This window comes from Onychostoma macrolepis, chromosome 20 (genome assembly GCF_012432095.1).
Source record: "Onychostoma macrolepis isolate SWU-2019 chromosome 20, ASM1243209v1, whole genome shotgun sequence".
Taxonomy (NCBI): Eukaryota; Metazoa; Chordata; class Actinopteri; order Cypriniformes; family Cyprinidae; genus Onychostoma; species Onychostoma macrolepis.
The window spans coordinates 23,743,824-23,767,870 of record NC_081174.1 but is presented as its reverse complement, the minus strand read 5'-3'; the positions used below and the strand labels follow the sequence as shown (position 1 = coordinate 23,767,870).

At 36.3% G+C, this 24,047-nt stretch overlaps 1 protein-coding gene across 1 annotated transcript in view; it reads right to left on the bottom strand.

Moving 5' to 3' along the window:
* Positions 1-910: 910 nt before the first annotated feature.
* vash2 (vasohibin 2) overlaps positions 911-24,047 on the bottom strand; it is a 30,091-nt gene continuing 6,954 nt past the window's right edge. The window contains exons 3-7 of the mRNA XM_058756382.1: positions 23,512-23,568; positions 23,159-23,233; positions 14,996-15,377; positions 12,906-13,030; positions 911-3,778 (exon numbers count right to left, since the gene is read on the bottom strand). Coding sequence (XP_058612365.1) covers positions 3,709-3,778; positions 12,906-13,030; positions 14,996-15,377; positions 23,159-23,233; positions 23,512-23,568 — 709 coding nt within the window. The 3' untranslated portion in view covers positions 911-3,708. The remainder of the gene's footprint in view (positions 3,779-12,905; positions 13,031-14,995; positions 15,378-23,158; positions 23,234-23,511; positions 23,569-24,047) is intronic.

The following is a 24,047-nucleotide window of genomic DNA, read 5'->3' as shown; positions in this document are numbered from 1 at the left end:
CAACTGAATGAAAATGAGAAATATTGGCAACTAGTTGAAATAAAAGTTTAAGCCTAAATTTAAGATTTATTTTTTAAATAGCCTACTCAGTTAACTTTTGTTTACCTATGACTGTGCAAATGACATGTACACCACAGCTCGAAAATATATCTTAAAAGTGAAGGGGAAACTTGCTGACAGCGGCAGTTACTTTTTGTAAGGATTTACTAAGAATTCACCTCTATTTCTGGATTATTAAAATCCAGATGATAAAGCGCTGAAATTCTAGGGTGCTCTTTGACCGTCCCGGAATATTTTCTCTAGGCGCGAGACAATGGTGGGTGTTCTAGGAGTCCTTTTATCTTGAAAGAAGAAATGAAAAATGAAGGATTTTTGGTAAATCCGCCGCGGCTCTTTCCCCGTGTGTGAAGCTGTTTTCCTAAGAAGATTAATGCGCGCATATTCCCTCTGTGCAGAAAGACTTCACTCAGACTGGGTTCCGTAACTGTGGCTGTGAGATTTAGGGCAATGCTGATGTTACATCACCTGGTTTAATCTCAAAGCTTCTCTTTTGCAAGAGCAGCTCCAGAGCGCGGGCAACACAGCTAAATATTCAGAGTAGTGCGTTTGTGGAGTATTAAAACCATACAAATCCAAGTTAGGGATAATGTACAGTCAGCCGATCAGTATCGCAACAGAAACAAGTTTATTAAACTGAAAATAAACACGTGGACATGACCTTACCTGTGTAAATCTTCCGCTTTAGGATTCCGCTATGAAAAGTATAGTATATGTCTAATATAATTTTCACTACAATCGATTACTGATACGCAAAATGGCGCCGGTTGCGTTGTAACAAACCGCGGACTGCCACGATCGACCAATCAGAATCAAGTAGCCTAATTCAAAAGAACCGCGTAAATAAGCACAGTAAACTGCCAGTCACAGACTTAGCCTACAGAAAAACATAGTTTTATTAAAACATGCTACAGAGGGATGAACAAATTACATTAATGTTTCCTCATGGGGCAACTGAGGTGACCCAGACATAAATTTATGACAGAAAAGAGGATTGACGGTGCAAGCTGAGGTAAGGCTTAGGAAAAATGTGTGTAAAACAGTTGAGGGTTAATTGAATTTGATAAGGTCCTTATTTAGGCGATACATTTATAATACGAAACATATGAAGAGAAAACTGGGGACAAGTTTGAGTTGAGGTCTTCATAACAAAGTGTCATCATTAACATTCTTACTGAGAAAAACATTTCCCTTAAAATTTTGATTAGTCTACTTATTCATCAAAACTGATTGTATTTTCAGACAAGCCTGTATTAGACATGGAAACAACAATTCCACAAAAGCAACTATAATCTCATGAATATCCATTTCAGTTATGAATTTTTTGGTAGGCTTATACATACCATTAAACGTGTATCTTGTAATTCAGTACAGAGTAATCATTGTGCTACAGAAACGTCAGTTTAATGTGCTCTTTAATCATAAAAAGAATGCTAAAATAATTGAATTTTATAATAATGGGTAAAATGTCTCATCTTAGCACCTTTGAGCGGAAATCATTGCATTTCCTTAAAATCAGAAAGCCATTTTTAAACAACTAATACTTGACGTTATCTGCCATAAAAAGTTCACTCACAATTTCACACATCTGATCAGTTACCAAACAAGTTATAAATGATAGAAATCTGTAACAATGTGGTGTTCTTCACATGCTGAATTATCAGCAGACCACTTCTCTCCCATAATGAGTCTGAGCAATTCAACATGGTGCATTAGATTTGTCACTGAAACTTATGACCTTTCATCTTCATGTGTCTGAAACCCTCAGCCCTAAGGATGAATTGGACGTACTCAATGGTCTGGCACTTGTGTGGTTCAGTTGCTTTTGATAGAAAGCTGGTACCAATTACAAGGCAGAATGAGCTATAATGTGGTAGTTTAGTCATCAGCACCCAAAAAACATCGTTCAAAGAGCAACCGCTCATACAACCCGTGAAAAATTGCTAACAATGTCACTGCTACAATTTTAAAGACAGGTCTGCTGTCAAAAAGGACGGATCCACAGACCTTCTCCACGTGCATAGCTTATTCTCACGAGGTGAGAAAATTCAAGTGATATGCTGTTGATAGAGATGATATTTTGTGTATACTTGAATGATTGTAGTTGTGATCCTATAGTTAGAACCTACAGGGTTTTATAAGAGGGCCTGGTGATGGAAAAAATGAGAGACGATAGGAAAATGGCTCATTTCAATGCTTTTGGGTGCCTTCGCAAAACTTTTGCATTTTCTCAAGAAACTTTTTTCCTCCCACTTCACATAAAAATTATATTGCAATGCTTTTGCATTCACTCACAGCAACGTTTCTCAGGGTAATCTAAAAGTTTTGAACACAAAAGACTAAAGAACACAAAAGCATTGATTTTTTTTTTTCCATCACCATATCCCTTTATGACAGAGATGCCCAAACCAGGACCCTTGGGTCAAAGTTGGCCTGTGATGACCTTTGATTTGGTCAGCCATGTCATGTCACAATAGGGGGGAAATTGGGGGAAAACAAGAAATAATAGCATATCTTCATTTCTGTTTTCTTTTTTTTTTTTGTAAGTGAATTTGTGTAAGTGAATATAATGCAGCATTTACTTTTGACCCATGGCCCTCAATTAAAGTTAGATTTTTGGCCCTTCCTATTAAAGTTTGGGTAACTCTGCTTTAGCGATTCCCTAAAAACCCACTTATGCTTAATTTATGTTCATTAGCCAAGCTAATATCTCTGCCGCTACAAAAAATAAAAAGAAATCGGTTGTATTTTCCAAATAAATGTGTTGAAAGTTTAGGATTATTTTCAACGGATGGGTCAATCAATAGCACATCAACTTTCACACCTCTGAGAGACTTTGTTTAAAAGAAAATAAAAAAAAAATACATAAAACCACAAAATACTGTACTGGTTAAACAAACAGTAAAAACAAGAAAAATAAATGTTTAAATACTTTAAAAAAGTAACTATTTCTCTACAACTGCAGAAAATAAAAACAGTACAAAGCCTTCAATATAAGGTAACGTCAATAAATCATGTCCATTCCATCCATACCATGTATGCAGGTAACAAAAAAACGAGGAAAAGTGGATTGAATAGAGTTCTTTTGGGCAGAATGAGTAGCTCTCTTGTGTCCTTACGCCTCTGGCGAAAAAAGCTTATGCCCTCTCTCTCCTCCGGGCCAGTCAGCCTCCAAAACTACCAGCACCACAGCACGAGGCACTGAGGTTTACATCTCTCTGCCAAGCAAAATCCATTCACACTCATGCTCTCACTGCTAGTGGAGATTCGGTCCAAAAATAGAGACTTTTCCCCACATTTTCCATATTTGCTTGAATATTTCAGTCACAACTTTTTTGTCTTCTAAAATGCTTGACAATTACTAGAGTAAAAAAAACACTTTTAAAGCAAAATTGATATCCTTCACTCATAAACTTTCCACCATTTAAAAAAAAAAAAAAGATGGCTGGTAAAGGAATATCATATTCTGTTAAAAACATTTGTTCGTTTTTAACTTTAAAAAGGTATTTCCCTCTAACATGTAAGTACAACTATAAATATGTTTAATATGCTGTACAGTTCACAATGTGCATTAAATAGTGTTTAAAAACATCATCTGTGGATCTGATTGAGGGAGAACGTGTGGAGGATAAAGCTGGTGCTTTTAGTGTCTCAGATGCGGATCTGGTAGCCATCACTGAGGGTGCTGAGCTCTGCCGGCTTTCTGTCCAGCGCTGCTGGCCTGCAAAGAAACATGTTTCTGTTAGTTTCATTTTAGAGATTATTGTTGCATAATGGCAAATATGCTGAACATTTTGGTTCTGGATTAAACGTTTTAGTGCAGAATGAACCACCTCAGTAGAAGAGTATAAGAAGGCCAAAATATACAATTAAATATATTTTAAAAATTAAATGAATGCACGTTATTTTGAATAAATTATATTGCTTAAACAATAAAATGAAACCATAAAATAAACAGTGTGTTGAAGTACATTGTTCAAAAGTTTGTGGTCTGTAAAAAAATCTTATGTTCAACCAAGGCTGGATTTATTTGATCAAAAATACAGTAAAAACAGTAACCTTGTGAAATATTATTACAATTTAAAATAACTATTTTATATTTGAATATATATTTAAAATTCAGTAATTTAGTTCTGTAATGTCAAAGCTGGATTTTCAGCAAGCATGTCGCATAATCAGTCAGAAATCATTCTAAAATTCTGATTTGGTTCTTATTAATGTGAAAAACAGTTATATTTTTAATATTTATTCAGAATTCTTTGATGAATAGAAAGTTCGGTCCCACTTTATATTAGGTGGCCTTAACTACTATGTACTTACATTTAAATTAATCATTTGATACAATGCACTTATTGTGTACATACATGTTTTTACATTGTACTTTTTTAAAATACCTGTATGTAGTTACATCTGTAATTAATTTCTGTAATTACATTTATAATTACACTGTTGACCCATCCCTTACACCTTAACCCACCCTCAAACCTACCCAGACCACCAAACCTGTCCCTAACCTTACCCATATAACACCTCAATAGCAGCAAAAGTGTTTTGCAATACAATAAGTACATTGTACTTATTTTTTGATGTAAGTACATAGTAGTTAAGGCCACCTAATATAAAGTGGGACCGAAAGTTCAAAAGAACAATTTATTTGAATTAGAAATTAATCACTTTTGATCCATGTATGCATCCTTGATTTATAAAAGTTTTAATTTCCAAAATTGTCTCACTGACCTCAAACTTTTAAACAAGTAGTGTAAAAATTGTTCAGCAAATTCATGCTTTTCAGATATAGACCCAGACAACAACAAAAAAACTTTACTTTTAATATTTAACAAATTACATATTAGGCACAGTATGACCTGCTAATTTCTAATTGACACAAATAAGTAGATTGATATAATATATAAAATTTCAAGTGGACCAGAACTAATTGCTGTATTAGTCTATCACTAGTTGGAATCTCACACCTTTTTTTATCCCACAGGCTTTATTCCTGAGATAAATCACATTCATGTTCAACCACCACTTTCAGTCCTGCTGAGAACACACAGAGCTGCTGAAGAACAAAGCGCTCCATCACAGACCTGCTCCAGCACAGCCGTAACTGTTGTTACCTTCAAAGTTCCATCACATTTTCCCTTCCACCATTCACTTTTATGCTACTACTCTTGTGAAAAAAATCAATAGGCCTCCATGTAGTTTTGACTGATGTTGGCTATTTGAAGCAAGTGCTTCAACGCCAGGCAATCAATCGCACAGCAGTGCCAAGGCAGGTCCTCTCCACTCCAGCTCTGCCTTTTACAGTTCCTTCCTTCAGAAATGACTAAGAACGAAAGTTTCTCAGGCAAACATTAGTGTTGCAAAATAAATGTAAATAGATTTGTCACTGCATGAAACCACAACGACAATAGCAGCCTTATGACTAGTCAAAACAAACAACATGCTTTTATTACTCAACCCTAAGACGCATGCAAACTCTGTGGGTACAAGAAGTGGCCACTGAAAGCGTTTGTCTGCATTTTATGTGGGTAGCTGAGGACGACTGAAAGGAGGAGACAGAAGAGGTGGGGGTGAGCCTGTAGACAAGCAAACATCCTGTGTGTTAGAAATAGCCCTGAGTGGAGATAATGCACTTTGACAGGGAGGAGACTCAGGAAAAGGGCAGGAGCAGATTTGTGGTTTCATTTTCCCTGTGGAATTTCCCCTGTTCACTCAACAGTTCTGATGTGGAAGGTCTGGAGCGAATCGGATGCATCAGTCTTTATTGATAGACTGAGAAATAGTGGTAAGAGACAGCAGGGAATGGGACTGCAGAACAACACAGTAGTCTTAATGTGGAGTGAAAATTCACTTAATCTAGTTTGTAAATGCAAGTTATAGATCTCAATATACATTTTCAACTCATCTATGTGTTAAGTTACATTTTTTAAACATTTTTGACCTAGTAGTTTTAATTAAAAAGTCATTTTTAATTAAAGTCCCCCACCTTACACTGTAAAAAATGATTTTTCAAAGTTGTAGCCTAAATAAAATATAGATTACTGTAGTACATTTTACAAAAATTGCTATTTCACTGAATTTTTAAGTGTACTTGAAAATAGTTCACACAAAAAGTAAATTCTGTCGTTATTTATTATTTCAGTCAATATTTACCCTCATGTCACTGCAAATCCATATTATTATGGCTTTGTTATTACTTTTGTTTGCTTGTTTTTGTCCTTTTGGTATTTTAAGACAGCTGTGGGCACTAGTTACTTGAAAAAGAGTTACACGAAATTACCAGTGCTGGGGAAAAGTAATGCATTACAATACTGTGTTGCTAGATACTAACTAATTGTGTTACTAAGTTACTTTTTATGGAAAGTAATTACATTACATTACTTTTGCGCTACTTTTTGTCACCCGCTGGGCTTGCTTATTTTTTAAAATATTTAAAAAAAAAAAACACAAAAAGTAGTGATCTTTTTGGCAACTGTGAAGGCCCCTTCACACCAAAAGGGAAATTAATAAACCTGAGCCCCACTCCCAATTTCTCTCAAAACGGGGACAGGAGAGGTGTCAGTGAATAAATAGGAAAACAAAGTAACTTGTGTTACTTATTTGAAAAAGTAACTCAGATATTACTAGTTACTTGAAAAAAGTAATCTGATTACGTAACTTGTGTTACTTGTAATGCATTGTGTTAATTGTAAACCCCCAAAACTGTAAGTTACATTTAAAAAAATTACATGAAGATTCTTCAACAATGCCTCAGTTTGTATCCTATAAAGCACAATCCACAACATACAAGTTTGAAATAACGTGAGGGTGAGTAAATAATAACCAAAATATTATTTTTTGAAAGAACTATCCCTTTAAGAAATGTATTTGTATAAGAGGTGTAGTATTTGTCTAAGATGTTTCCTTTTGGGAGCTTCATGGACTGTCACATGCTACATGTCTGCAGGGGATTTTATGACTGTGGCAAAAAACTCATAATCATCCGCTGCGGAACTGTGGGGTTGGAGAGCAGATACAGCATGACTATTTCATAACTTATGCATAACTTTTCAAAATGTTTGCCATAATTCCTTCCACTGTAAGTGAATTAACAAACTCATGTGCCCAGGGATGTGTGTGCGGTGCAGTTCTTCGGTGTAATTGAGGGTGATGCTGACGTTAAATGGGTGGTGTGTTTCAGCAGCTGCCTGGCACACTATATGTGTGGGGCTCAGTAATTAACATCTCAGACCATGTGACAGGCAGGTCCTCTCCACTCCAGCTCTGCCTTTTACAGTTCCTTCCTTCAGAAATGACTAAGAACGAAAGTTTCTCAGGCAAACATTAGTGTTGCAAAATAAATGTAAATAGATTTGTCACTGCATGAAACCACAACGACAATAGCAGCCTTATGACTAGTCAAAACAAACAACATGCTTTTATTACTCAACCCTAAGACGCATGCAAACTCTGTGGGTACAAGAAGTGGCCACTGAAAGCGTTTGTCTGCATTTTATGTGGGTAGCTGAGGACGACTGAAAGGAGGAGACAGAAGAGGTGGGGGTGAGCCTGTAGACAAGCAAACATCCTGTGTGTTAGAAATAGCCCTGAGTGGAGATAATGCACTTTGACAGGGAGGAGACTCAGGAAAAGGGCAGGAGCAGATTTGTGGTTTCATTTTCCCTGTGGAATTTCCCCTGTTCACTCAACAGTTCTGATGTGGAAGGTCTGGAGCGAATCGGATGCATCAGTCTTTATTGATAGACTGAGAAATAGTGGTAAGAGACAGCAGGGAATGGGACTGCAGAACAACACAGTAGTCTTAATGTGGAGTGAAAATTCACTTAATCTAGTTTGTAAATGCAAGTTATAGATCTCCAATATACATTTTCAACTCATCTATGTGTTAAGTTACATTTTTTTTTAAACATTTTTGACCTAGTAGTTTTAATTAAAAAGTCATTTTTAATTAAAGTCCCCCACCTTACACTGTAAAAAATGATTTTTCAAAGTTGTAGCCTAAATAAAATATAGATTACTGTAGTACATTTTACAAAAAATTGCTATTTCACTGAATTTTTTAAGTGTACTTGAAAATAGTTCACACAAAAAGTAAATTCTGTCGTTATTTATTATTTCAGTCAATATTTACCCTCATGTCACTGCAAATCCATATTATTATGGCTTTGTTATTACTTTTGTTTGCTTGTTTTTGTCCTTTTGGTATTTTAAGACAGCTGTGGGCACTAGTTACTTGAAAAAGAGTTACACGAAGTGCTGGGGAAAAGTAATGCATTACAATACTGTGTTGCTAGATACTAACTAATTGTGTTACTAAGTTACTTTTTATGGAAAGTAATTACATTACGTTACTTTTGCGCTACTTTTTGTCACCCGCTGGGCTTGCTTATTTATTTTTTAAAAATATTTAAAAAAACAACACAAAAAGTAGTGATCTTTTGGCAACTGTGAAGGCCCTTCACACCAAAAGGAAATTAATAAACCTGAGCCCCACTCCCAATTTCTCTCAAAACGGGACAGGAGAGGTGTCAGTGAATAAATAGGAAAACAAAGTAACTTGTGTTACTTGTAATGCATTGTGTTAATTGTAAACCCCAAAACTGTAAGTTACATTTAAAAAAATTACATGAAGATTCTTCAACAATGCCTCAGTTTGTATCCTATAAAGCACAATCCACAACATACAAGTTTGAAATAACGTGAGGGTGAGTAAATAATAACAAAATATTATTTTTTGAAAGAACTATCCCTTTAAGAAATGTATTTGTATAAGAGGTGTAGTATTTGTCTAAGATGTTTCCTTTTGGGAGCTTCATGGACTGTCACATGCTACATGTCTGCAGGGGATTTTATGACTGTGGCAAAAAACTCATAATCATCCGCTGCGGAACTGTGGGGGTTGGAGAGCAGATACAGCATGACTATTTCATAACTTATGCATAACTTTTCAAAATGTTTGCCATAATTCCTTCCACTGTAAGTGAATTAACAAACTCATGTGCCCAGGGATGTGTGTGCGGTGCAGTTCTTCGGTGTAATTGAGGGTGATGCTGACGTTAAATGGGTGGTGTGTTTCAGCAGCTGCCTGGCACACTATATGTGTGGGGCTCAGTAATTAACATCTCAGACCATGTGACAGGAAGGTGCTAAGGAAAAGCAAAAATAGCTCTGATCTGATCAGGAGGTCCACAGATCTGAAGTCTAAACTTCAGTATCATTTCATGCCTTGTGCGGTTCATTCTATCATCTTAGAGGTGCATTAGCTTGACTAAATAATTACAGCATTGTGAGACAACAATCATTTAGACTTGTCAACAGCAGCACTACAATACAACATGTAATTAAACTCAATGGCTCAAGCTTAAACACACACAGGGGACGTTGCTGTGGTATTTTTAAATTGCTTAACACAAACATACTCTAGATCGGCGTCTTTGACGGCTGTGATGGAGCTAGCTGTATTTTTGAATATCTTACTTCCTTTCAAGACATCAAGGACTTACCTAAAGAGCACTTAAGTAAAATGTGGGCTTTTGATTTAATTAACAATTTCAATTAGGGTGTCATTATAAAACACGAAAAGGTAAGTTTATACCAAACACAACAAAACACACTCATCTGCAAAAGTAATGCAGGAATCTGAATCAGTGAAACCTTTTTTTGTTGAATCGTTTATCTGTTCATTTACATGAACCATCTGAATGAATCGATTCACTTGAATTAACTGGACTTTCGAACACTACATAAGACCATTGAATCATTTAGGATGAACCAGTTCACTAAAATGGAAAGTCTGATTAATTTAGGTGAATCAGTTCATCCTAAATAATTTTCTCATTAGCAGTGTTATTTTAGTATTATTTATATACTATTATTAAAGTATATATTTCTATATAGTTTTATATAGGCTACATTTTATTTGTAATTTTAGTCATTTTAGTACTTCAGCTTAAACTGAAAATAAATTTTAGTTAGTTAAAACTAAAACTTTTACCAAGGCATTTACTCACCCTCACATACTTACCCTCAAAGCATCCTAGGTGTATATGACTTTCTTCTTTCAGACGAATCCAATCGGAGTTATTGGGGGCCTTTATTCATCCGCCGGAGCCATGTGAGGCATGTCTTACTATAGATGGATGCGCTTTATTTGACTACTTTTGGACTGTTGAACAAAAACACCCTCCTACTCCCATTCTAAAGCTTGGAAGAGCAAGGATAATTTTTAATATAACTCCGATTGGATTCGCCTGAAAGAAGAAGGTCATATACACCTAGGATGGCTTGAGGGTGAGTAAAACATGGGCTAATTTTCATTTTTGGGTGAACTAACCCTTTAACTTTAACACTGCTCATAAGTAAGTCTGAATCAATGCCTTGTATGACAGAGAGGACTGTTTAGAATGAACAGATTCACTAAAATGATCAAATTTCTCCAGTGTTACATAATAGAGAGAGAACGGTTTAGGATGAACCGAAGTAGTCAACATTTGAAGTGGATCAAAACCTTTCATCAAAGTTGTCCTAAAACCAAAACAATACCCATTCTTGTCTTTGATGAACTGTTTCGATCCACTTCAAATGTTGACAACTGTAGTTTGTAACTGGAAAACCTACACCAATTAGAAAACAACTACTGTCACGCTACTAAAAATGTAGTTAAGTCAGTAGCGTTGAATCAAAAGGTGAGGGAATTTCATAAAATTTTCCAGTCAAAAAGGCCAGTCAATTATCAATAGTGCAGTGAAGTATAAAGCACCCCTCACACAGAAATAACTTTCAAACCAAGCAGCTTTCTGTCAATTCGCAACTAACTTGACCCCGTGGCAAAATCTGTATGGGGAAATTCACGTGAAATTCACAATCATATGCATTTCACCAGCTAAAATTGATAAACACCAGCTTTAACATGATCCGGTGCATCAGAGGATTTAGTTACATCACCAGGCGCTGAGCTCTGAAATGCAAAAACATAACAGGACCTTCTGATTATCACTGTATGTTCATGCGGAAGGATTATTCATTGGTTTGTTTCAGCATGACATGTCAGTGAAGCCCTCATCTACCACAGCTGTTGCATTGAACTCACATCCTATTAGAGCAAATGCCAACCCAGTGTACTGCCCAAGGGCAGCTTGTACTAACAGGAGAGGAGTGTCACATCAGTTGCAAGTGTTTAAAACGCCACTTTGCTTGACTAACTAGCCCTAACTCCCTGCTCTAGGTCTTTTTTCCAGAGCTTGGGAATCCCTTTGTGTGTATGTCTTGCTAAAACGACCACTTCTTTCGAAGAGGAAGCTTTGCTATCTATCACTATGTCACTTTTTATGACTCTGTTCCTAGTAGATACTGTGCACTGCCTATATTTCCCAGGGGCGGCACTAAAAAGAAAGAAATCTTATTTCCTCAACACCACAAAACAAAAGCAGCCTGAAGTCTCACTTGTAAAGTGATCAGCAGTGCTAAAAGGGGCTCTCTGCCAGTACTTGCGCTGTGCTGCTATAGAAACCTTGAATCCATAAGTCAACCGCCTAGACGAGAGAAACAAGTGCTTCGGTAACACGAGAAGTGGCCAACCGTGTGCTGCTAGAGGAGATTAATCAATGGATTACCAGCACCTGCTTCACATTGTCACCATCGCAGCTCTAATGAGAACACATTGGGTTAAAGCCACTGCATGGACGCGAAACATGAGCAGACATGTGTCTTCTTCAGTGTTTAGTAACCTCAGTGTCCGCTCGACATCAGGGCTTGAAAGTGTTAGCATTTCACTTGCATTTGCAACTAAAAATATATAGAAGCAGTGCGTGACTTTTAAAAAAAATGCCCCTCGGTTTTATGAATTTTAATTAAATTATAGTTAATGACAGAATTTTCATTTTTGGCTAAACTATCCTTTGATTACCAACATCTTATTTCTGATTTTAAAAGGTCTTAAATTTGGCAATGGAAAGGAATCGCAAAACAGCCAAATGTTTTTAATGAAACTTCAAAAGGCTATGATTTAACTGACTGAATATTAAAATAGAACAGAATTCAAAATAAAAATCTTTTGTAACAATATAAGTCTTTACTATTACTTTTTAACATATCCTTGCTGAATAAAAGTATGTATTTCTTAAAAAAAAAAAAAAATAGAAAAATATTAGAATTTCACAATATTAATGTTCTACTGACCAAATAAATGCAGTTTTCATGAGCATAAGACACTTCTTTAAAAACATAATAAATCTGACTGAATCCCAAACTTTTGAATGGTAGTGTACTGTATAGTAATATAGAACATATTAATATAGAAATAAAGAAATGTATACACTACCATTCAGAAGTTTTATTTTTTAAGATATTATTTTATCCAGGAAGGATGCATTAAATTGATCAAAAGTGATGGTAAAGACGTTTATAATATTACCAAAAACATTCACAAAATATTAAGCTGCACAACAACATAAATATATAACATACATATATAATAAAAAAAATGTAGCAGTACAGCTTGGGTACCTCAGATTTAATCGCTGCCATTGTAAACGCTACTTGAATGGCTCATTTTCAAAGGATTATTAATAAAAGCTGTCTAATTACATTCCAAGAGCATAATCACCAGAAATATGAAGATCACTAAAATGTGTCAAAATTAAATAAATGCAGCCCAAGTAATTACTTTTTAAGCTTCCATGGACTGATGCACTGCTGATAAACCACTGACAGCTTAAGACCGCATTTATACTTATTTTCTTGACAGAAACTTTTAAAATAAGTGAATTGCGCACAAGTGGATATTTCCCACAGCTTATTTCTCAGAACTGCGTTTTCTCAACATTAAAGTGTCCATTACTTACGATTTGTCTCTTCTGTGGACATGTTGGCGTCTTTGGGGACTGCTGCCTGTTCGGCGGCGTGGTGATAAAGACTTGCCTCGGGTTCGTTCTTTGATTGGAGACTGAGCACTGGAGGACTTGAGGATCTGCAATAAAAACCAGTTGTTTTAAAACAGTTACACTTTTCATATATTTTATCTTTGTATTTTGCCATGTAGATATTATGCATCTGTGCACATAAACACACACTGAAGCAACTGAGTCAATATGTAAATTTGTATGAAGCTATGAGGTACTAAAGATAATTATTATCTTCAGTTTGAAGATGAAATTAAGATTTCAGGGCAATTAGAATGAAAAAGGGCTTAAAATCTTCCAGGTGGAAAAAGGCAAGCAGAGAAAGTCAAAGATGAGGAATACTGCCTGTCATTAACCCGACAGGGATCCGGTGCTAAAGAACGACACATCTACAATCAGTTTATTAAAAAGGGCCTGAACTTTTTCACACCACAGGGAGCAAACGCTGAATCGCTCTAACTGCGTTTTCTCATTAGCGAGTGCAGCACAAATAAAGCTAGAGAAAAGCTCCACATTACGTTCATTAACTTTATGACGTTCATTAACTTCATTATGCTACAAGACAACAGATTTCCCAACCTCTCAATCACTCTATACATTGTGTTTTCCCCAAATGAGCTGCACAAGTGATGAGAGGCAACTTGACATTGCGATGTTCTCAGTCGTTAAAAGTTGATTTTTAAAATGAGATTCATTATGAATGACTGTATCAGCTCCATGCTGATGACGCCAGATGCTGGGTGTTCAGTACATCAAGAAACTCATTCAAGATGGACTGCAGTAATAAATGCAAACTCATTCCTCATATAACTGTAATGTCCTTGACTCAAAGATGACTAGTTTAATAATTGGTTAGTCAAAAAAGACTTTGTTCCAGAAAATACACTTTGTATTTTAATGGGAACAGCAGACTTGAGGACTAAACAGAAGACTGAACAGAATAAAATAATATGTTTATATTATACATACAGCATATAATCCTGTCACATGCTTTGAAATGTTCATATAGCCTAAACATAAAAGACAAGTTGCAAAAATATTTAGGTTTTGAAAAGCGAGTCCCAAATTCCTCAGCATCCATAAAAAAGACGCCTACATTCCATTCAAACATCTGGCATTACACTATTTTTATATATAAATATAAACAATATATTTTATAACATTATTAATAATATATTACAGTTATGGAATTTTGATTACAAAGTAAAAAATTACAATGTAAAAAAATGAAACTCGCATGGATGAATTGTTCAAAATAAGACTGCAAATGCAATGTTTTGAAGTGTCCCAAATTCCTCAACATCCATAAAAATATGCCTACATTAGTTTTAAACATCCAGAGCACAATTTCCACTGTCTGCTCATGTGGTTCATGGAAACTATGTCACAGCTGACTGCGGTCATCCACACAAGTCAAGGCCGCATCTGAGAAACTGGGAGCACATGACCTACTTTTTACTGTCTAGATGATAAACACGTCCCATGTTACAGGTTATACAGATGATGCTGGTTTAGCTCTTCATAAATGGCCAAGGACAAATAAAGATTCTCCTGAAGCTGGTTCAGTCATAACTGAACCATGGAAATACATAAATGTTTACTTTAAAATAACAGAGTATAAAAAAAAGTGTGACAGGAACAGGATAAGTACAGGAAGTTTGACCTTATTTAGTTCCCACTGAACTAGCTTAGATTTATATTAATATAATTCATATATAGATTTATATTAATTTAATATTATATTTCAATATTATCTTTCAATGTATTATATTTCAACTGAGTCTATGTATCAGTGAGTCTATATTTTAGTTTTGGTTTGTTAATCATAAAACAATTCCCATTACTGGAAATATATATAAAACACACACTACTAAAATTACTAAATAAATATAATACTAAAATTAAACCTTAATAAAAACTATATATATATATATAAAAAAAAAAACTAAATTGTATATATATAAAAAAATATTTAATTCAAAATATTAACGAAACTAAAAATAACACTATATCTTAGAAGGCTATGGACTCACCTTCATCCTCATGTCACGGCCATGCTTCTCCAGCTCTTTGCGCATGTCCTCACGGCCCTGCTTGCAGGCGTTGATCACCAGATAGTTCCACTCAATAGGCTGGAAAACGTGCGGATTGTGGGGCACGTACAGGCCAATTTTGATCTTCTTCATGGTGTGCTGGTAGCGGCGGTACGAGTCCTCAAAGTCAAACACCAACTCGCTGAGCGTACGGAAGCTCAGAGATCTGTCCATAAGGTCAGTACGTCGACTCATACCCAGAGTGCCATATCGGCCGTTACAGTAAACGCCCAGCACCACATGATGGAAATGGTGGCCGGAGAACTGGGTCTTAAAGCTGATGGGGAACCGTTCCACAGAGGTCAGACCGTTGGTTAGGTAGCTGGCAACATAGTCAAGGATTTCACCAATGTTCATTTGTGATGGGTTTAATCACGACAGGTTGGGTGAAATCAGAATAATTTTCAAGTAAAAAAAAAAATAGCAGCTGCTTGAGAATGAAGTGATAATTAAAAAGCAAATTGATAAGATTCAGGAGGATACCAAAGTGTTTCATGACAAATACCAAATCCTCCCCAAGGTTTTTAACTAGGTGTGTGCTATTGATTTTTCCAAATCCGATCTGTCTTTGAGCTTTCAGTAAGTTTAGTTTTGCTCACTCCCTGAAAATCGATCAGCTAATGACTTACTTTAGGTCAATAAGAAGCTGTGCTTAACAACCAGTTTTTCAATTTAGACTCTATTAGGATATATGACAGTTAACATTTGTGAGTATGTTCTCAGAACTGACACTCTGAATGAAACCTTAGTTGTTTAATTGTACTCTCTCTAAAATAAACAGAATATACAGTGGGTCTTCTTAACTCAAATTTGGCAATTCAGCATTTGTGCTACATGAATGAAATAAATGACAACTCACACTATGTGGTTTTCTAAGCAATCAGGTGAAATAAGAAACAATCCCAAAGATTTCCAATGAAGAACTTGAGATCAGAATATTAAAGGGACTCAGAAGCTTGCATGGAAAAGGACCAACAAGAACACTGTAGCAATGACATGGTAGTAATCTCATACTGCATCCCAATTCACCTACTTATACTATGCCCTACTCTTTTTGTGAAGAAAAAGTACACACTTATGAGTATGTAGCAGAATAGTAGGCAAGTTTTGAGACATAGGCCTACTACTTCATCATAGCTGCTTCTTTAACGGACGCTCTGTTGCTTAGTTACGTGCTTCCTGTAACTGTTTAAACTGCACTGTCAGTCATCTTGTCACAGTTAACATCATCCACATTTAGTTTAATTTGATTTCCTACCGTATTGGAGAGAAATAAAGAATTACTCATTACAAAAGTCCACAGTGTTGCTGCAGATTAAATATAACGTGGGTAATATTAAATAAATATTTTTTCATCAGGTTAGACATCAAATCCCTTTCTCTACCTGTCCGTCGGTCACGCATATCCGCCATGTTTGTAGTTTTTTAACACTTTTTATGCGTGTTTGTAGTTCTAATCGAATCCTCGTCCACCATGTGGTGTGGGCAATATTAGCCGTTAGAATTCAAAGTGCAGATCGATGCACACTCTAACCGGAAGTAGTAGACCATCCGGGAATCTTTGGCATACTTTAAGCATACTATGATTTGGGACATACTAATTCTATTTTCGAATACTATTTAGGACGGATAGTATGCGAATTGGGATGCAGTGTCACACTAGAGGTCTGCGCGGGACTGTTTCTTAACACAAAATTCGTTTAACATTTTGCTGCCAACACAGTAGGAAAAAAAAGTGTCACAGAGAAAATAAAAATGTACAAAAATTGTATTCTTTATTTTTATTCGTCTCGTCAGGATACAATTAGTTTAACCTTTACAACACAATAGGAACAAGTGTTGCAGTGGGAGAAAAAAAATGTAGGTTGTACAAAATATGGCCTATTATAATTGTATTGGTCTTGTCAAAATACTAAATTCGTTTAACATCTTGCTGTAAACACAGTAGCCTAGGAAAAGTGTTGCGGAAGAAAAATAAATAATATTCGACATCTGTCATTTAAAATTATAGGCTAAGCAAAATATAAACAAAACAGAGTTGAGCGTTCTTCAAGGACAGCGCATCCACACTTTGCTCCATCTTTATTCTGCTCTACTCATCGACAACCTGCCTGTTCTGTCTGCGGGCCGTATATTCACCACTGGTAGGCTAGCCTGCTCTGAGCATCGTTATGCACATGCTGCGCACAGACCTCGCAAATAAAACGAAGCACTGGTTCATGCGTGCACGGTGTAGCGCGTGTATAACAGTCGAGTGCAGGCTGTACCGGTGCTTGAATAAAGCGCAGATATGCTGTTCTGAAAAGATGTCGGGAACGGGATATTGTTAGACCGCCCGCTCCCGTTCAAATTGCACAAGAGTTACCGACCGCAACCGCGTTGTATTCGGGAATTGAATCCCGCGTCGCAAGAAATCTAGTCGGGTCCCGCGGTTCCCGCGGGACAGCCGCGGGAATGCAGCCCTCTACGTCACACTCTAAAAGACTTAGCAGCTGAATAGCAACACCCTAACAACCATGATGCATAACACTCTAGCATTGTGGCAACAATGTCTGCATGGGCAAGAACCAACAAGATCACCCAAGTAATGACCTAGCAACTATCCAGAACTCCCTGGTGACCACTCAACATACCGAAACCACTCTGAACACCTTAGAAGCTGTTTAGCAACACCCTAGCCACCATCCAGTACATTCAAGCATTGTGGAAACAACTTTTGCATGGATGCCACCAACAAGAACACCCTACCAATAACCTAGCAACCACACAACACACTAAAAACCACTCCCGAGTGCCTTAGAAGCTGCTTGGCAACACCCTAGTAACCACCTATAACACTCTAGTAATTTGGAAAAAAAACTTTTACATGGAAAAGCATCAACAAGAACATCCTCGCATAGACCTAGCAACCACATAACACAGTAAAAACGCACCAAATGGCCAAGAAGTTGCATAGTAACACCCTAGCAACCATCAATAACACTCCAGCATTACGGCAACAATTTTTGCACAGAAAACCACTAAGAACACCCTAGCAATGACCTAGCAACCACACACAACTCCCTAGCAACCACATAACACACTAAAGCTGCATAGTGGTAACACCCTAGAAACCACCTTTAACACTCTAACATTAAAGGTCATTGCACACTAAATTTTTGCATGTTAAAAAATAAATACAACCTCACGTTGTGTCAATCATGTTTGCACACTGCCTCCGAAACTTTTGTCCGTCTTAAAAAAAAATTCGGATCAGGTTTGATAGGAAAGGATGAGGAATACGGAAAAACGCGAAACGCGAAAATTTCAGGCTCAGTGTGCAATGGCCTTAAGGCAATGAATCCTAATGTATATAATCCTAATAATGGACAAACAAATAACACACTAAAAAGTCACACAACCTCAAAAAATGTCATTTAAAAATACTGACATGACCCAAACAAATTCAGACACTTATATAAAAAGCCCAACATCTCAAGTCGAACAAAAACCTTCTCTTTCCATGATGTTGCAGCGATGTGATTGAAGTTGGTCAGCAGACACTTGGCTAGACAGGCCTTCCCCTTGGGCTTTTCCATGTCTCTGCCTGATCTCTTCTGTAGTCTTATGTAAGCGATCAGTGCTCACTGCAGCATGGCCACACATGATTCGGCAGTTGCTGCCATGAGGAGTCACCAGGCTGAGAGTATGAGCAGGGTTCACACCAAGACCCATCTCCAACTACTGACAAAAAAGTCTAGGCTACTTTTTGACCTTAATGCCATCAATCACATCAGTAAACTGAGTGCTGTTTCTTTTAGGGTATCCATGATGTAATTTAAGAACTACAGTACAAACAAAACAAAAAGAGATTAGCATGATTGCTGTTCTCCTTTCTGATGCTAAATCTGAATTCATGTTGCCTTGAGGTTGCTAAAATGAGGCTTTATTCTTCGCAACCACCCTTTAAATGAATCATTATCGTCACACTTGTCAGTAAACAGTGCGGCTGTGCCGTTTTGCTGTTGGGTACCGCACAAGCTGCCAAGTCAGCCAAGAGCACATACCACAGATCTGTTGAGCCATGTGTGTCCAACAACACAACGCAACGTCCTGGAATGGCTTCACTGCTTTGCCATCTGCCTTTCAAAGGCACTCACCAGTACAATATGCTGGTATTCCATAACACAAGCATATTCATCTATTAATCAAAAACTCCAGTGGTCCACAAACAGTTAGACTATTTCAGACTAAAACTACAAAAATGGTAAGTGACAGTAGCACTTTCACAATTATGCACAGTAAAATGACAACTTTAATTGGACTTTTTCCCCCCTTGTTTTATATTAAAATATCTAAAAACGTGATAAATTTAATTGAGAAGCGACATGAAATATTAAGACTTGTTTTCAGAGAATGTCTTCAATAATTTTCAATACAAATGTACACTACCATTCAAAAGTTTGAAGTTAGTAAGATTTTTTTTTTTTTAATTAATAAATTTTTTTCAGCAGAGATGCATTAAATTGATCATTATTTACAGTAAATACATTTACATTACAAAAAATCCTTTAGTATGTAACATTTCTGAAATAAATACATAATATATGCTGTATATTTGGCTCATGAACAGTAGGCTGCAAATTGGTTAATATTAACTGAGGCAAACATTTTTACTTAAGATATTTTTTACACTGGTGAATCATACGTAATAAGGCAAAAGACAGTGAGAAAGCAAAGTAGTTACATTTAGATTTTTTCAAAAGGAGAATTGTTAACTCAAGTCCCATTATTCTTTTGTAGTATTTTGAACGCAAAACTTTGTTGTTATTCGAAGTTAATACAGGCTCATTCAGTAGGTTCTGTTCGTCTGCAGCTCTTTTGAGTTTCCTTCTCTCTGTGCGTACACGTACACATACACACACCCACGAAACCCCCCACCACTGTTGTAATGAGAAGACACCAGAGGATCACATTACCCATCAGCAGGGCCATGTGATCCTCTCAGCAGCAGTGCCGAGAATTCTTATCTGCAACACACGCATTCCCAAACCTGGGGGATTACTTCTGCTATAGGTTCCAAGCACACTGTGTTTTCATTTTGTTCATTTTGTCTTCATTTGAATATGCAGACAGTCTTTTGATGACTTTATTTCTACCCAAAATTTTGCATGAAGAAAAGAAAAGACCAAACACTTCTCTTTGGGTTTTCCTTGTGACATAATAGCTAAAAAATGCTGACCTTGCATATTTAAGAGTAGAAAAGAATACTGCCTGCTCACATTAGCCAAAACAATACATGAAAGCTAAAACTAGTTTTATATCCTATTTTCTTTTTTTCATGAACATCTACAGTTGAGAAAATAATCTTCTTTTTGATGTTCAGACCCAATTGAAATATTTTTTAAGTTGTTGTAAAGGGTTTCTGCACTACTACCAACACCAAATGGACCCCACCCTCAAGCTCACGCCATTGGTTGAACTACACATTAAAGAACTACAAAATGGCATTTATTGTTTGAATTTCTTTTAAAAATGACAAAATTTAAAAGCTGAGACTTTGTTTCATACCAAAAGTAACCTGCTTTGTGTTGTCTGTCAGCATGTTGTCAGTGTCCTCTTTGCTTCACGATGCATTTTTCACTGTGTGAAACCCACAGTTCCTAAACCCAAACAAAACAGAGCAAAATTTCCCTAAGCATTCAACCCCAATCCCAATGAAGATGAAAACGTTCATTTACTGGCTGTCATACTCTCATTAAGTTACAATTTTCATCTACTCACGCAGAATGTTAATGTCATCTTGCGTTTCAGCATAGTATCTCTGGCTAAAACTAGTTAACGTTAAAGTTAGTGAGTCTATGCTAACGTACAAACCTAAAGAGCGAACTGTTCTCACGTCTTGTACAGTGTAGGTCAAAAACACATAAACAAAGGTCTATATTTCAGTGCCTCTCCATATTAAACTGGTTAAATGTAAAATAATTTAATCTTACACTGCGGTACATGAACAGTGTTGATCCAGGATGTTGTCATTGCGATTGTGATGACCGTATGATGATCTGTATTTTTACATATTTATTTTAAAATATTTAATCTATCCCTACATGGCATATTTACCAGCAAGTCCCACTTGAATAATGGTCCTTCTGTGTCCAAAATTTATCAAAAACATCTTGGGACAAGGTTTTCACACTGACAGCTGTCATTGTAAGAGAGTTAGCAACTCTGTTTGTTTGTCCGAGTGAGCAACAGTAACTAAGGGGGGGGGCTTACCGATAGGTCAATTGTGTAAAGGCAAGTTTACAACAAGAACTATAAAGATAACAATAACGATAACCATTTTACCATCCACAGCAACGTGTGATAAAGTTCGGTTTATTATAAGCACATGCTGCAGTTTTGTCATCTGCCACTTTAAATGTTCAAGTTCTTTAAAAGCAGGATGGATTCTAATTGGCTGTCGATGTTCTTAGCATTCATCATCTGAAAACATTTTTTGAAAGTGATTTCAACAACACTGTTCTTCAGCTCCGTTCTCGTAATTCTTGAGGTGTGGATTCTGCTATTCTTTAAAATGGTTATTAAAGGGGTCAATACATTTATTTAATCAAGCTCTAAACATGGCTCATTTGGATATTGTGGGATTTGTGACATTACAAGGGCAGATGCATTTGCATATGACTAAAAATGGATCACTTCAGACAGAGGGTCAGAATGAGGGTTAAAAATGATAGATTTCCCACATATATTTGTCCAGTATATGCAGTATTTAAAAAATGGCATACAGCAACTTTAACTTTACAACAACAATAGCCTCAGTGTTCTCTGGTACTCTAATACTCATTGTTATGATGTTTGAGTCCTCTGGGACTGTAGGAAAGTCCCTTGAGAGCGCTGTAGATTAAAAGACAAAGATACAAATCTCAAAGTGACGTAAACTGGAACCCTTCATCCTCCCGCTCTCCACTACAAATCTGCACGCAGATTGGCAACTAATGACCCATGAGGTGCTTAACTCAAAGTGAAGTCCACACTGCGGCTCTCGCGAAACACACCACAATCTGCTACACTTGGCATTTGCACGATGACATTCACCTTGTGTTAACCTTTGCCCTGAATCTGATGAGCTAACTGACACTAATAGTTCTTGAAAGAACTCACCCTCCCAGTGGCATAGAATGGCACAGCTGCATCGACTGCATTGACAGGAAGCTGCGCCTCCCTTCAGGAGAATCTACTACGACTCCTAGTTTCCTAGCAACTGCTGAACGTAAAAGCTTCGGGCTGAGTTGAACGGGAGGGGGATCATGAGGGAAGACAGTGATCTGAAGCACATTGCCTTTGATGGATCTCTGCTTAGCCCTCTATCCTAATTTCAGCAATTGAGAAATCAACAATAAAAATAAAAGTATAGGGCTTTCCCAAGACAAATGAACTGTTCTGTATGTGCTCGATGGTGATCATTACTTTTATGAGAACTGATTTATACTTTAGGAACTGAAGGATGTTCAAGACAAAAAACAAAAAAAAAAACACTAGATTTCAACATTTTCAGAAGAAAGTGTAAGTGCTACCCACATCTATCTTTTTTCTAATGCATGCTATTGTAATTTATTTATCATGCATGTTTCATTTTTAATAGTTTTTCTACATTTTTCTTAAAACCTTAATTCTTTGGTGAATTAAGAGAATGCACTTGATCAATCATTGTTATTTTAATATTATTTATGTAAACAATTTTAGCATTTATTTTTTTGCAATTACTCAAAATATTTCTATTTATCTTTCATTTATTTTCATTTTAGTATTAGTTTTAGTAATTTTGGTACTTCAACCTTATTTCAAATATTTAATATTTTTTGTAGTTTTTCATATAATATTAATATTTTATTTTAGTATCATTTCTATACACGATTATAGTACTTATTTATATTTTTATTAGTTTTTAATGTTTCTATCATTATTTTATTTTTAGTAATTTTGGTACTTAAACTTCTCTCAAAAGTTTCTGATGTAATATTTATATTTCATTTTTTTTTTTTTAATTAATAAAAACAATTTTTAATAGTTTTAGTTTTTGTTAGCAATAACAAGACAGTTGTCAATAAAGCTAAAGGATACATTCCAAGGATAACTGCTTCAAGGCATTTGATGGGAAGTGATTCTCGTATCATCTCTCTGGCGGTCTCCATCAACCTGGAAAGAGATTAGATTGATGCAATACAGGGTCCATGACTTCTTTTCAATCTAAAATGAACCTTTCGTGTTTGGTTATAAGCTCTGTATTTTGTAAAAGGGCACTTTTTAAAATTAATAATCACACCTGCAAAACATCTTTTTTAAAAGGGATTTACCACCAAGAGTGAAAAATAAATGTAAAATGAGAAGGAACAGGAAAAAGAAAAGACTAAAAACAGGAAAGACGAGGCAGACAGACAGGATGATGAAAATGCCTCAGCGATGGCATCACTTACCCACTCAGAGGTCTGGTTTTCTTAATCTCAAAGAACTGCGTTCCCGTATGGTTGTATCTGTCAGCAGTTAAGGAGCTACGTGAAGTTTGTACGGCTCATTTAGGAAGCCTACTTTTCCTGTTTTTTCATTGTGACTCATGCGTGTCAAAATGCACAGCTGTGAACAATATCCTGTTGAACCCTATGAACACATTACACGTCACAGACATTGCTGTATTTGTGGGAGAAAATTCAGATGCTGAGATATTAAATTGCACACAATGATTAAATTGCACACAATTATGATCCTCTGCAATGAATGGGTGCCGTCAGAATGAGAGTTCAAACAGCTGAAAAAAAAAACATCTCAATAATCCACATGACTGCAGTCCATCTTGTGAAGTGAAAAGCCACGTGTCTGTTTAAAACAAATCCATAATTAAGGCATTTTAACTTTAAACCGTGGCTGCCAGTCATAAAAGTCCATAAACCAAAATAATGTTTCCTCTAGTGAAAAAGTCCATCCCCTGTTGTCCTCTCTCATCAAAAGCAACATT